We start from the raw sequence: 17,028 nt of genomic DNA, 5'->3' as shown, positions 1-17,028 counted from the left end.
AATGTGAGGGGGCTAATAGAACTTATAATTCAATGTGAGGGGGCTAATAGAACTTATTTCTTAAGAGTACGATTATAATTTATAACGAGTCCTTAGGTGGATGCTATTATTATTGTTATTATCATATATTAACTATCATAATTTTTTTTAAAACTTAAATGAATACATGTTTATATTTTAAAAAAAACCCTCCTAACACACTATTATTATTATTATAATAATTATTATTATTATTATATGTTAACTATCATAATTATTGTAAATTTTAAAGATATTCTTCCACCCATTTAAATAATGCATTCATTACCAGTTGTCCCATTTCAATTCTCAACCTAACCATATATTGATGTAATGAATTCATATTCAATGGGGATTAATATGTAGGGGACTAATAGAACTTATTTCTTAAGAGTTAGATTATAAATTATAACAATTTAATTTATAACGAGTCATTAAGTGGATGTCATTCCTATCTTCAATTTTTAAAAAATATTTAAGTTCATAATTAAATGAAAGCTCATTGCTATTATCATTAATTACTAAATCTGAAAACCTACTATAAATCAAACACCTCATTCAGTCTTAGAGCATGATTGATTGATTGATTTTGTTTGTAACTATTATACATAAATATGGATCTCATTACTTGTAGATACTTCAACCATGGAAGTATTAGTGGTTCATTTGGACAATCTTCAGCAAAATCAAATCTTAAATTATTTGAATCAATTCTTCCTCAAGCTACAATATCAAGTAAGTAATGAATCTCATCATCTTCATAATGAATGTTGGTTGTAATTGACAATTTTTTTTCTCCAATAAATTATTTGTCACTACAAAAAGTAATTTCATCATGTCATCAATTTTACATAATTTGTTATGTAACTTTCTAAGTTAAAATATAGGGCTCGTATGGATGTGCAAAAATCTTTGAGTGTGGGTATAACTCATTCGATGCCACTTCCACCCCATAAGAAAGAAATCTTCAAATCTATGGAAAGTTGGTCTAAGACCAATGTCCTAACCCTCCTCAAACCGGTTGAAACATGTTGGCAACCACAAGACCTCTTGCCCCAACCTTCGTCGGATGATTTCCTAGCCCATGTCCATGATCTTAGACAGATGGCTCGAGAGATTCCAGATGACTATTTCGTGGTTTGGTCGGTGATATGATCACCGAAGAGGCTCTCCCCACTTACCAATCTATGCTCAATGGCTACGAAGGTATACGCGATGACACTGGCTCAAGCCAAAACTCGTGGGCCGTCTGGATTAGGGCATGGTCAGCTGAGGAGAACCGACATGGAGATCTTCTCCACGAGTATCTTTACCTCTCCGGTCGTGTCGACATGAAGAGTGTCGAAAAGACTATTCAGTATCTTATCGGCTCTGGAATGGTACATATAATTTACACATTTTTCACCAATTCAGATAGATCAAATGAAACATTTTTAAGCTTTGAGATTAATTAATATTTTATATTCCATTTTCACTACAAATGTTCCGAATTTAAATGAGTTCTGTGATACTTTATACATTTATTTTAAAGAGATTTGACGGTCACTTAAAACATTTGATTGAAGTGGACATCATAGACTATAGTGACGTCGTGATAACCAACTATAGGGAGAAAAGGAAAATTTAATTAAGATTACTAATCTTATTTTTATTATGAATGATGTCGTACAAAGGATATCCAAACGGAGAACAACCCTTACTTGGGATTTATTTACACATCATTCCAAGAAAGGGCCACCTTCATATCTCATTCCAACACAGCCAAGTTAGCCCATGGGTATGGTGATTCAAACCTAGCTAAAATATGCGGTTTCATATCTTCAGACGAAAAGCGACACGAAACCGCATACACGAAGATTGTGGGAAAGTTGTTTTGAGATTGATCCAGATGAAACGATCTTGGCTTTCGCTGCCATGATGAAGAAGAAAGTCACGATGCCTGCTCATTTGATGTACGATGGGTACGATGAAGAACTCTTAACCGCTTTTCGGCTGTGGCTCAGCGATTAGGAGTGTACACTGCTAAGGACTATGCTGATATATTGGAGTTTTTGGTGAAGAAATGGGAGGTGGAGAAGCTTTGTGGGCTTTCTAGTGAAGGAAGGGAAGCTCAAGAATTTGTTTGTGGATTAGGACCAAGGTTTAGAAGGTTAGCTGAAAGAGCAGAATCCAAATCCAAATCAAGATCGGGAACAACAATAGCCTTTCCTTTTAGTTGGATATTCAAAAGGGAAGTAGTGGTTTGAGGGTAATCAATAGAATTCCCTATATCTTTCCATGTTTCAGTTTTTTTCTATTAAAGTAACCTATCTTTGTGTTTAATTTTCTAAAATATCAAACCTTTTATTATTTCTTCTTCAATTTTAATTATCAGCAATCACTTAATTTATATATTTGATTTGGGATGCACAAATATAAATTTATCATATATTTGCGTTTTAAACTTATATTTTTAAACTTATCGAGTATATAAAATTTTTTAAAAATTTTAAAAATATATATATAATGTATACACCAATTATATAAATTAACCATCCACGTCAGAAAAAAATAGTTTAGAAAAAAATAATCAAAAATTAAATTTTGAATGAAATTATGGATCAAATTATATAGAGTTCTATTGTGTCTAAATATTATTTATTATTATATACTTATTTAAAAAATTAATTTACGGATCATTTAATTTTTTATATTTTATATTTATAATAATTTTGATTATTTAATAACCAAATTTAATAAGTATTGACATTTCTAAAAAAACAAAAAAATATTAAATATAAAAAAATTATTAAAAATAAATAAATTATTATAATAGATAATTAAAAAATATCTAAAATATTTGAAATTAATATATACATATATATATAAATAAATTTTTAAAAAATATTTGATAAAAAAATGGTTGTATATAATGCCTTTTTAATAATAATAAATTATTAAAATAATTTAAAATTAATATATAAAATTAATTAATTAAAAATATATGTAATAAAAAAATTATTATTTGAGGTAACTTAATTTATTTTTTATAAGTGATTTTTGTACTCAGTAATGAGAAAAGGAATGAAATGAGATGTTTGGTTGGTGGTTTTGATTCCAAGATATTGATTTGATTCTCGAATACTCAGGAATAATCCAATCCTCTGAATGGGAGGAATGAATTTCATTCCGAAACGATACACTTTCTCAGTTTCTCTCATATTATCTTCGCTCTCTTATTTTCTCTCTCATAATTATAATTATAATATCATATATATTTTATAATTATATTATACTTTATTTTATAATTAAAATAATAATAAATTTTTATTTATTTATAATTAAATAATTAAATTATTTAAATAATATTAAAGAATCATTTAAAATAAAATTTTAATAATAATTACAATAATTAATAATAATATAATTAATTTTATATAATTAAGTTTAAATATTATATATTAATAATAAAATTAAAATAAATTAATTAAAATATAAAAATATAAAACTAAAAATAAAATAACAATTTTATATAAAAAAATATTTAAAAAGTTAAATATAAAATATTTTAATAAAAGTTATTATTAAAAAAATTATACCATATTATAATATATTATTAAATAAAATATTATATTTAATTTAAATGTATTTATCTAATATTAATATATAATATTTGAAAGATTTTATCTTATATTATTTATATTTAATAAATAATTATTTATTTATAATTAGTAAAAAATTAAAACAATCAACATTTTTTTGTTATAAGTATTTTTATTTTTATTTTGAAAAAATATAATTAATATGAAAAAAAAATTAGATGTTTATATTTTATTAAATTATGTCACTTAAATATTTTAAATATTTTAAACAATTATATTATAAAAATAATAATATTTTATATTTTTAATTTAATAAAAAGATTAAAATTAATCATAATTTTAATAACAAAATTATATTTATAATTTTTCTCTTAACACTACACTTCTATCAATCATACTCATTCTCATTCCACACATCTATCAATCATAATCTTATTCACATTCCTTTATTTAACCGAGCACCCTTAAATACATTTCTCAATAAATTTAAAACTTAACATATTCAATTAAATATATTTTATTTTTAAATTAATTAAATATATTTACTTATTTTATTTTTATAATAATAAAAATATTAAAAAAACAATAAATTTAAAAACTTAAAATATTTAATTAAATATATTATTAATTTTTTTTAATTCATATATTTCTTTTTAAATATACTTGAACATTATAAATTAAAATAACAAATATTTATTTTATTTTATTTTATGAATTATATATATATACCCATACTCATTCGACTATTCTTTTTGGCTTTGACTCACCCTGAAAGAACTTTACGGTCTTCAAGGTACGTTGACGTTGTTAAACAGTGGATTACACCTTTCGGCATTATTTTAGGCCCTAAATCACCCTTTGTTGACAAACTTTTAGGTTTTCTTACCAATATTTGCTTTACTAAAGACGACATTCTTAATATTTGATTAAACTTTTTAGCATGACTTAAGCTCTAAATACTACCATTTATAATGATTGTTGAAATAATTTTATAATTTTGTGTATGTAGGTATATTTTGAAAGTTATATTTTAATAACTATATATATTTTATAAAATTTTCATACTAATATCAAAAGAATATAATAAAAATAATTATATCTTATCATAATATTAAATAAAAATTATGTTGATAATGATATATATATATATATATATATAATGATATATATATATATAACATTATCTATAATAAAAATAATTATATTTTTTATTCTAATTTTATTTATTAAATATAAGACATATTAAATACATATTTAAAATTATTGTAAATGTTTTTTTATCTTTTTTCTTGTATATTCCATGTGAATTTACAAGTATTTATTAAAATGTTTAACTTAAGTCGATATTCACAACATTTGACCTTTCAGCATGATATTAGACCCTGAATCACCTCACCTTCAGTAGACTTTTATGTTGTCTTACCAATGTTTGCATTACATTCTCATTTTTTATTATAATATTCTAAGTTTTCTCAATATATTATATAAATATTTTAATAAAAATATTTTTTATTTTTATTTGTTTTTCTTTTATATATATATATATATATATATAAATATTATTCTAATTAAAAAATTATTATCTCCAAATCTATTTGTCAATATATAATAATTATATAATATTACATATTTATTTATTTAATTTAATATATAAGTATTTATATCAAAAAAGTATTGACCAACTATTAAATCATAAAGTATTTTAAATTTTACCAATTAGTTAATAAGTATATTGATCAAAATATATATATTTATTTATTGTGGGTAATATTTTGACCAACTAATTTAAAATATGCATGTTATACAAATTTATTTACATACACTCGTTACTAAAATATATATATATATATATATATATTATAGATTATTTAACTCATAAAAGACAGTTTAGATCTTAATATTTTTTATAAAAAATTAATACAAATTTTTTAAATATATAAATGTAATGTTACAAGTTTATGAAACACTATGTTAATTTTAAGATATAAAATTTTATTTGTTTAGTTGGTTAAAAATATTAATTTGACTAATTATTAATATATAATATTATTAATTAAAATATTATGATTAGACAAATTATTATTTAATAGATAATTTTATTTATAAAAAAAAATTGAATCATTCAAAATTTATAAGTATTTTAATATATATATATATATATAATTAATATAATAAAATATTAAATATTTATATTTTATTAAATCAAGACACACTTTAATATTTTATATATTTTAAATGATTATAATATAAAAATAATAATATTTTGTATTTTTAATTAAATAAATAAAATAGAAAAATATTAAAAATTAATTAATTATATTTAATGATAAAAATTTAATAATTAAATAAAATAAAATAAATAAAATAAATAAGATAAGAAAGGTAAATATATAAAAATGATATAGATAAATAAGTAATTTTTTTTAGTTAATTAAGGAGTGGGACAGGGGTGGAAAAAGCAATTTGCTTAAATTAATAGTGATAGGGCAACAATTTTGGAACGAAAGCAAAACTACGATGGCCACGCAGGATGAGCTCTGGTGGTCCGATGCTCTCAAATATGGCTGGAGGAATTGACGAAGGGATGCCCATCCCGGAGGATCAGCTCTCCGGGCTAAGGACCCGAATATGTGCTCAGTATGTAACTATACATGATTGATTGATGAGATACCCTTAAAAACCCTCATGGATGCAATGACTTAAATGGTTTTCTTATAAATGCTTGCTGGGTCCTTAGACTCACTATGCTTGTGTGGTGTAGGAATCCAGCCAGCGGATTTTATGACAGGTGAAGGAAGATTTGGAGCGGAAGCGTGGTGTTGGAGATGTGTGTGGAAGGAGGGACCGAGACCGTAGGACCGTATTTTCTATCAACCTTTTCAATGATCGGGTCAGATAGGCACCCTAGCGTTTCTGCATATATGTCCGAAATTGCCTTGATTTAGGTGCATGAAAGTAGGAATACATTGTTTCTCACTTGTGTAGAAGAAATAAATAATAATAAAAATTTCCCGAACATTGTCATGTTCGTAACAAAATCTCATGAACATTGCCATTTTCCCGGAAAAAAAAAAAGAAAAAACAAATATCTCTTATGCACAAGACCATGTTCGGAACAAAAATCTTCCGAACACATTATTATTAATCCACTAAAGTAACTTAAGTAACAAAACTGTTTATTAGGAAACCAAAGTTCATGGGATCGATTCCTACTTAGAACGTCTTAAGTTTAAGTAAGTGTCGTGACTATATATGGTCATGCTAGCATCTTATATTAAAAAAACTAACACACTATTATTTTATTTTTATTTTTATTTTTATTTTTATTTTTTTAATTTAAAGATGTTTTATTTTATTTTTATTTTTATTTTTATTTTTATTTTTTTAATTTAAATATGTTTTAATTTAGATAAATGCATTCATTATTAGTTATTAGTTATCCGCCATTTCAATTCTCAACCACATATATTGATGTAATGAATTCATAATTCAATGTGAGGGGGCTAATAGAACTTATAATTCAATGTGAGGGGGCTAATAGAACTTATTTCTTAAGAGTACGATTATAATTTATAACGAGTCCTTATATTGATGTAATGAATTCATAATTCAATTTGAGGGGGCTAATAGAACTTATAATTCAATGTGAGGGGGCTAATAGAACTTATTTCTTAAGAGTACGATTATAATTTATAACGAGTCCTTAGGTGGATGCTATTATTATTGTTATTATCATATATTAACTATCATAATTTTTTTTAAAACTTAAATGAATACATGTTTATATTTTAAAAAAACCCTCCTAACACACTATTATTATTATTATAATAATTATTATTATTATTATAGGTTAACTATCATAATTATTGTAAATTTTAAAGATATTCTTCCACCCATTTAAATAAATGCATTCATTACCAGTTGTCCCATTTCAATTCTCAACCTAACCATATATTGATGTAATGAATTCATAATTCAATGGGGATTAATATGTAGGGGACTAATAGAACTTATTTCTTAAGAGTTAGATTATAAATTATAACAATTTAATTTATAACGAGTCATTAAGTGGATGTCATTCCTATCTTCAAATTTTTAAAAAATATTTAAGTTCATAATTAAATGAAAGCTCATTGCTATTATCATTAATTACTAAAATCTGAAAACCTACTATAAATCAAACACCTCATTCAGTCTTAGAGCATGATTGATTGATTGATTTTGTTTGTAACTATTATACATAAATATGGATCTCATTACTTGTAGATACTTCAACCATGGAAGTATTAGTGGTTCATTTGGACAATCTTCAGCAAAATCAAATCTTAAATTATTTGAATCAAATTCTTCCCCAAGCTACAATATCAAGTAAGTAATGAATCTCATCATCTTCATAATGAATGTTGGTTGTAATTGACAATTTTTTTCTCCAATAAATTATTTGTCACTACAAAAAGTAATTTCATCATGTCATCAATTTTACATAATTTGTTATGTAACTTTCTAAGTTAAAATATAGGGCTCGTATGGATGTGCAAAAATCTTTGAGTGTGGGTATAACTCATTCGATGCCACTTCCACCCCATAAGAAAGAAATCTTCAAATCTATGGAAAGTTGGGCTAAGACCAATGTCCTAACCCTCCTCAAACCGGTTGAAACATGTTGGCAACCACAAGACCTCTTGCCCCAACCTTCGTCGGATGATTTCCTAGCCCATGTCCATGATCTTAGACAGATGGCTCGAGAGATTCCAGATGACTATTTCGTGGTTTTGGTCGGTGATATGATCACCGAAGAGGCTCTCCCCACTTACCAATCTATGCTCAATGGCTACGAAGGTATACGCGATGACACTGGCTCAAGCCAAAACTCGTGGGCCGTCTGGATTAGGGCATGGTCAGCTGAGGAGAACCGACATGGAGATCTTCTCCACGAGTATCTTTACCTCTCCGGTCGTGTCGACATGAAGAGTGTCGAAAAGACTATTCAGTATCTTATCGGCTCTGGAATGGTACATATAATTTACACATTTTTCACCAATTCAGATAGATCAAATGAAACATTTTTAAGCTTTGAGATTAATTAATATTTTATATTCCATTTTCACTACAAATGTTCCGATTTAAATGAGTTCCGTGATACTTTATACATTTATTTTAAAGAGATTTGACGGTCACTTAAAACATTTGATTGAAGTGGACATCATAGACTATAGTGACGTCGTGATAACCAACTATAGGGAGAAAAGGAAAATGTGCAATGCCAAACAATTTATTTAAGATTACTAATAATATTTTTATTATGAATGATGTCGTACAAGGATATCCAAACGGAGAACAACCCTTACTTGGGATTTATTTACACATCATTCCAAGAAAGGGCCACCTTCATATCTCATTCCAACACAGCCAAGTTAGCCCATGGGTATGGTGATTCAAACCTAGCTAAAATATGCGGTTTCATATCTTCAGACGAAAAGCGACACGAAACCGCATACACGAAGATTGTGGGAAAGTTGTTTGAGATTGATCCAGATGAAACGATCTTGGCTTTCGCTGCCATGATGAAGAAGAAAGTCACGATGCCTGCTCATTTGATGTACGATGGGTACGATGAAGAACTCTTTAACCGCTTTTCGGCTGTGGCTCAGCGATTAGGAGTGTACACTGCTAAGGACTATGCTGATATATTGGAGTTTTTGGTGAAGAAATGGGAGGTGGAGAAGCTTTGTGGGCTTTCTAGTGAAGGAAGGGAAGCTCAAGAATTTGTTTGTGGATTAGGACCAAGGTTTAGAAGGTTAGCTGAAAGAGCAGAATCCAAATCCAAATCAAGATCGGGAACAACAATAGCCTTTCCTTTTAGTTGGATATTCAAAAGGGAAGTAGTGGTTTGAGGGTAATCAATAGAATTCCCTATATCTTTCCATGTTTCAGTTTTTTTCTATTAAAGTAACCTATCTTTGTGTTTAATTTTCTAAAATATCAAACCTTTTATTATTTCTTCTTCAATTTTAATTATCAGCAATCACTTAATTTATATATTTGATTTGGGATGCACAAATATAAATTTATCATATATTTGCGTTTTAAACTTATATTTTTAAACTTATCGAGTATATAAAATTTTTAAAAAATTTTAAAAATATATATATAATGTATACACCAATTATATAAATTAACCATCCACGTCAGAAAAAAATAGTTTAGAAAAAAATAATCAAAAATTAAATTTTGAATGAAATTATGGATCAAATTATATAGAGTTCTATTGTGTCTAAATATTATTTATTATTATATACTTATTTAAAAAATTAATTTACGGATCATTTAATTTTTTATATTTTATATTTATAATAATTTTGATTATTTAATAACCAAATTTAATAAGTATTGACATTTCTAAAAAAAACAAAAAAATATTAAATATAAAAAAATTATTAAAAATAAATAAATTATTATAATAGATAATTAAAAAATATCTAAAATATTTGAAATTAATATATACATATATATATAAATAAATTTTTAAAAAATATTTGATAAAAAAATGGTTGTATATAATGCCTTTTTAATAATAATAAATTATTAAAATAATTTAAAATTAATATATAAAATTAATTAATTAAAAATATATGTAATAAAAAAATTATTATTTGAGGTAACTTAATTTATTTTTTATAAGTGATTTTTGTACTCATTAATGAGAAAAGGAATGAAATGATATGTTTGGTTGGTGGTTTTGATTCCAAGATATTGATTTGATTCTCGAATACTCAGGAATAATCCAATCCTCTGAATGGGAGGAATGAATTTCATTCCGAAACGATACACTTTCTCAGTTTCTCTCATATTATCTTCACTCTCTTATTTTCTCTCTCATAATTATAATTATAATATCATATATATTTTATAATTATATTATACTTTATTTTATAATTAAAATAATAATAAATTTTTATTTATTTATAATTAAATAATTAAATTATTTAAATAATATTAAAGAATCATTTAAAATAAAATTTAATAATAATTACAATAATTAATAATAATATAATTAATTTTATATAATTAAGTTTAAATATTATATATTAATAATAAAATTAAAATAAATTAATTAAAATATAAAAATATTAAACTAAAAATAAAATAGCAATTTTATATAAAAAAATATTTAAAAAGTTAAATATAAAATATTTTAATAAAAGTTATTATTAAAAAAATTATACCATGTTATAATATATTATTAAATAAAATATTATATTTAATTTAAATGTATTTATCTAATATTAATATATAATATTTGAAAGATTTTATCTTATATTATTTATATTTAATAAATAATTATTTATTTATAATTAGTAAAAAATTAAAACAATCAACATTTTTTTGTTATAAGTATTTTTATTTTTATTTTGAAAAAATATAATTAATATGAAAAAAAATTAGATGTTTATATTTTATTAAATTATGTCACTTAAATATTTTAAATATTTTAAACAATTATATTATAAAAATAATAATATTTTATATTTTTAATTTAATAAAAAAGATTAAAATTAATCATAATTTTAATAACAAAATTATATTTATAATTTTTCTCCTAACACTACACTTCTATCAATCATACTCATTCTCATTCCACACATCTATCAATCATAATCTTATTCACATTCCTTTATTTAACCGAGCACCCTTAAATACATTTCTCAATAAATTTAAAACTTAACATATTCAATTAAATATATTTTATTTTTAAATTAATTAAATATATTTACTTATTTTATTTTTATAATAATAAAAATATTAAAAAAACAATAAATTTAAAAACTTAAAATATTTAATTAAATATATTATTAATTTTTTTTAATTCATATATTTTTTTAAAATATACTTGAACATTATAAATTAAAATAACAAATATTTATTTTATTTTATTTTATGAATTATATATATATACCCATACTCATTCGACTATTCTTTTTGGCTTTGACTCACCCTGAAAGAACTTTACGGTCTTCAAGGTACGTTGACGTTGTTAAACAGTGGATTACACCTTTCGGCATTATTTTAGGCCCTAAATCACCCTTTGTTGACAAACTTTTAGGTTTTCTTACCAATATTTGCTTTACTAAAGACGACATTCTTAATATTTGATTAAACTTTTTAGCATGACTTAAGCTCTAAATACTACCATTTATAATGATTGTTGAAATAATTTTATAATTTTGTGTATGTAGGTATATTTTGAAAGTTATATTTTAATAACTATATATATTTTATAAAATTTTCATACTAATATTAAAAGAATATAATAAAAATAATTATATCTTATCATAAGATTAAATAAAAATTATGTTGATAATGATATATATATATATATAATGATATATATATAATGATATATATATATATATATAACATTATCTATAATAAAAATAATTATATTTTTTATTCTAATTTTATTTATTAAATATAAGACATATTAAATACATATTTAAAATTATTGTAAATGTTTTTTATCTTTTTTCTTGTATATTCCATGTGAATTTACAAGTATTTATTAAAATGTTTAACTTAAGTCGATATTCACAACATTTGACCTTTCAGCATGATATTAAACCCTGAATCACCTCACCTTCAGTAGACTTTTATGTTGTCTTACCAATGTTTGCATTACATTCTCATTTTTTATTATAATATTCTAAGTTTTCTCAATATATTATATAAATATTTTAATAAAAATATTTTTTATTTTTATTTGTTTTTCTTTTATATATATATATATATATATATATATATATATATATATATATATAAATATTATTCTAATTAAAAAATTATTATCTCCAAATCTATTTGTCAATATATAATAATTATATAATATTACATATTTATTTATTTAATTTAATATATAAGTATTTATATCAAAAAAGTATTGACCAACTATTAAATCATAAAGTATTTTAAATTTTACCAATTAGTTAATAAGTATATTGATCAAAATATATATATTTATTTATTGTGGGTAATATTTTGACCAACTAATTTAAAATATCCATGTTATACAAATTTATTTACATACACTCGTTACTAATATATATATATATATATATATATATATATATATATATATATATATATATATATATATATATATATATATATATATATATATATTATAGATTATTTAACTCATAAAAGACAGTTTAGATCTTAATATTTTTTATAAAAAATTAATACAAATTTTTTAAATATATAAATGTAATGTTACAAGTTTATGAAACACTATGTTAATTTTAAGATATAAAATTTTATTTGTTTAGTTGGTTAAAAATATTAATTTGACTAATTATTAATATATAATATTATTAATTAAAATATTATGATTAGACAAATTATTATTTAATAGATAATTTTATTTATAAAAAAAAATTGAATCATTCAAAATTTATAAGTATTTTAATATATATATATATATAATTAATATAATAAAATATTAAATATTTATATTTTATTAAATCAAGACACACTTTAATATTTTATATATTTTAAATGATTATAATATAAAAATAATAATATTTTGAATTTTAATTAAATAAATAAAATAGAAAAATATTAAAAATTAATTAATTATATTTAATGATAAAAATTTAATAATTAAATAAAATAAAATAAATAAAATAAATAAGATAAGAAAGGTAAATATATAAAAATGATATAGATAAATAAGTAATTTTTTTTAGTTAATTAAGGAGTGGGACAGGGGTGGAAAAAGCAATTTGCTTAAATTAATAGTGATAGGGCAACAATTTTGGAACGAAAGCAAAACTACGATGGCCACGCAGGATGAGCTCTGGTGGTCCGATGCTCTCAAATATGGCTGGAGGAATTGACGAAGGGATGCCCATCCCGGAGGATCAGCTCTCCGGGCTAAGGACCCGAATATGTGCTCAGTATGTAACTATACATGATTGATTGATGAGATACCCTTAAAAACCCTCATGGATGCAATGACTTAAATGGTTTTCTTATAAATGCTTGCTGGGTCCTTAGACTCACTATGCTTGTGTGGTGTAGGAATCCAGCCAGCGGATTTTATGACAGGTGAAGGAAGATTTGGAGCGGAAGCGTGGTGTTGGAGATGTGTGTGGAAGGAGGGACCGAGACCGTAGGACCGTATTTTCTATCAACCTTTTCAATGATCGGGTCAGATAGGCACCCTAGCGTTTCTGCATATATGTCCGAAATTGCCTTGATTTAGGTGCATGAAAGTAGGAATACATTGTTTCTCACTTGTGTAGAAGAGATAAATAATAATAAAAATTTCCCGAACATTGTCATGTTCGTAACAAAATCTCATGAACATTGCCATTTTCCCGGAAAAAAAAAAAAGAAAAAACAAATATCTCTTATGCACAAGACCATGTTCGGAACAAAAATCTTCCGAACACATTATTATTAATCCACTAAAGTAACTTAAGTAACAAAACTGTTTATTAGGAAACCAAAGTTCATGGGATCGATTCCTACTTAGAACGTCTTAAGTTTAAGTAAGTGTCGTGACTATATATGGTCATGCTAGCATCTTATATTAAAAAAACTAACACACTATTATTTTATTTTTATTTTTATTTTTATTTTTATTTTTTTAATTTAAAGATGTTTTAATTTAGATAAATGCATTCATTATTAGTTATTAGTTATCCGCCATTTCAATTCTCAACCACATATATTGATGTAATGAATTCATAATTCAATGTGAGGGGGCTAATAGAACTTATAATTCAATGTGAGGGGGCTAATAGAACTTATTTCTTAAGAGTACGATTATAATTTATAACGAGTCCTTATATTGATGTAATGAATTCATAATTCAATGTGAGGGGGCTAATAGAACTTATAATTCAATGTGAGGGGGCTAATAGAACTTATTTCTTAAGAGTACGATTATAATTTATAACGAGTCCTTAGGTGGATGCTATTATTATTGTTATTATCATATATTAACTATCATAATTTTTTTTAAAACTTAAATGAATACATGTTTATATTTTAAAAAAAACCCTCCTAACACACTATTATTATTATTATAATAATTATTATTATTATTATATGTTAACTATCATAATTATTGTAAATTTTAAAGATATTCTTCCACCCATTTAAATAAATGCATTCATTACCAGTTGTCCCATTTCAATTCTCAACCTAACCATATATTGATGTAATGAATTCATAATTCAATGGGGATTAATATGTAGGGGACTAATAGAACTTATTTCTTAAGAGTTAGATTATAAATTATAACAATTTAATTTATAACGAGTCATTAAGTGGATGTCATTCCTATCTTCAAATTTTTAAAAAATATTTAAGTTCATAATTAAATGAAAGCTCATTGCTATTATCATTAATTACTAAAATCTGAAAACCTACTATAAATCAAACACCTCATTCAGTCTTAGAGCATGATTGATTGATTGATTTTGTTTGTAACTATTATACATAAATATGGATCTCATTACTTGTAGATACTTCAACCATGGAAGTATTAGTGGTTCATTTGGACAATCTTCAGCAAAATCAAATCTTAAATTATTTGAATCAAATTCTTCCCCAAGCTACAATATCAAGTAAGTAATGAATCTCATCATCTTCATAATGAATGTTGGTTGTAATTGACAATTTTTTTCTCCAATAAATTATTTGTCACTACAAAAAGTAATTTCATCATGTCATCAATTTTACATAATTTGTTATGTAACTTTCTAAGTTAAAATATAGGGCTCGTATGGATGTGCAAAAATCTTTGAGTGTGGGTATAACTCATTCGATGCCACTTCCACCCCATAAGAAAGAAATCTTCAAATCTATGGAAAGTTGGGCTAAGACCAATGTCCTAACCCTCCTCAAACCGGTTGAAACATGTTGGCAACCACAAGACCTCTTGCCCCAACCTTCGTCGGATGATTTCCTAGCCCATGTCCATGATCTTAGACAGATGGCTCGAGAGATTCCAGATGACTATTTCGTGGTTTTGGTCGGTGATATGATCACCGAAGAGGCTCTCCCCACTTACCAATCTATGCTCAATGGCTACGAAGGTATACGCGATGACACTGGCTCAAGCCAAAACTCGTGGGCCGTCTGGATTAGGGCATGGTCAGCTGAGGAAAACCGACATGGAGATCTTCTCCACAAGTATCTTTACCTCTCCGGTCGTGTCGACATGAAGAGTGTCGAAAAGACTATTCAGTATCTTATCGGCTCTGGAATGGTACGTATATATTACACATTTTTCACCAATTCAGATAGATCAAATGAAACATTTTTAAGCTTTGAGATTAATTAATATTTTATATTCCATTTTCACTACAAATGTTCCGATTTAAATGAGTTCCGTGATACTTTATACATTTATTTTAAAGAGATTTGATGGTCACTTAAAACATTTGATTGAAGTGGACATCATAGACTATAGTGACGTCGTGATAACCAACTATAGGGAGAAAAGGAAAATGTGCAATGCCGAACAATTTAATTAAGATTACTAATCTTATTTTTATTATGAATGATGTCGTACAAGGATATCCAAACGGAGAACAACCCTTACTTGGGATTTATTTACACATCATTCCAAGAAAGGGCCACCTTCATATCTCATTCCAACACAGCCAAGTTAGCCCATGGGTATGGTGATTCAAACCTAGCTAAAATATGCGGTTCATATCTTCAGACGAAAAGCGACACGAAACCGCATACACGAAGATTGTGGGAAAGTTGTTTGAGATTGATCCAGATGAAACGATCTTGGCTTTCGCTGCCATGATGAAGAAGAAAGTCACGATGCCTGCTCATTTGATGTACGATGGGTACGATGAAGAACTCTTTAACCGCTTTTCGGCTGTGGCTCAGCGATTAGGAGTGTACACTGCTAAGGACTATGCTGATATATTGGAGTTTTTGGTGAAGAAATGGGAGGTGGAGAAGCTTTGTGGGCTTTCTAGTGAAGGAAGGGAAGCTCAAGAATTTGTTTGTGGATTAGGACCAAGGTTTAGAAGGTTAGCTGAAAGAGCAGAATCCAAATCCAAATCAAGATCGGGAACAACAATAGCCTTTCCTTTTAGTTGGATATTCAAAAGGGAAGTAGTGGTTTGAGGGTAATCAATAGAATTCCCTATATCTTTCCATGTTTCAGTTTTTTTCTATTAAAGTAACCTATCTTTGTGTTTAATTTTCTAAAATATCAAACCTTTTATTATTTCTTCTTCAATTTTAGTTATCAGCAATCACTTAATTTATATATTTGATTTGGGATGCACAAATATAAAATTATCATATATTTGCGTTTTAAACTTATAATTTTAAACTTATCGAGTATATAAAATTTTAAAAAAAATTTAAAAATATATATATAATGTATACACCA

At 24.9% G+C, this 17,028-nt stretch overlaps 1 protein-coding gene and 2 pseudogenes across 1 annotated transcript; all 3 read left to right on the top strand.

Moving 5' to 3' along the window:
* Nucleotides 1-927: 927 nt before the first annotated feature.
* LOC124920344 lies at nucleotides 928-2,264 on the top strand (annotated as a pseudogene).
* Nucleotides 2,265-7,917: 5,653 nt separating this feature from the next.
* LOC124922503 (stearoyl-[acyl-carrier-protein] 9-desaturase, chloroplastic-like) lies at nucleotides 7,918-9,493 on the top strand. The gene is made up of 3 exons (XM_047463237.1): nucleotides 7,918-7,967; nucleotides 8,119-8,611; nucleotides 8,921-9,493. Exons 2-3 carry the CDS (start codon nucleotides 8,126-8,128, stop codon nucleotides 9,491-9,493), a joined length of 1,059 nt encoding a protein of 352 aa, XP_047319193.1. The 5' UTR covers nucleotides 7,918-7,967; nucleotides 8,119-8,125.
* A 5,890-nt stretch (nucleotides 9,494-15,383) lies between these two features.
* On the top strand, nucleotides 15,384-16,772 carry LOC124922502 (annotated as a pseudogene).
* The last annotated feature ends 256 nt before the right edge of the window (nucleotides 16,773-17,028 follow it).

The sequence above is a fragment of the Impatiens glandulifera genome, chromosome 1 (assembly GCF_907164915.1).
Source record: "Impatiens glandulifera chromosome 1, dImpGla2.1, whole genome shotgun sequence".
NCBI lineage: Eukaryota > Viridiplantae > Streptophyta > Magnoliopsida > Ericales > Balsaminaceae > Impatiens > Impatiens glandulifera.
The sequence above is the reverse complement of the archived record's forward strand: the minus strand, read 5'-3'. Positions and strand labels throughout refer to the sequence as shown.

What these genes read in the sequence shown, in the direction of transcription:
- LOC124922503 (XM_047463237.1), top strand. Translation starts at nt 8,126, where the DNA reads ATGGATGTGCAAAAATCTTTGAGTGTGGGTATAACTCATTCGATGCCA. An exon ending in ATCTTATCGGCTCTGGAATG is followed by an intron (nt 8,612 to 8,920) that starts GTACATATAATT and finishes ATGTCGTACAAG; the next exon opens with GATATCCAAACGGAGAACAA.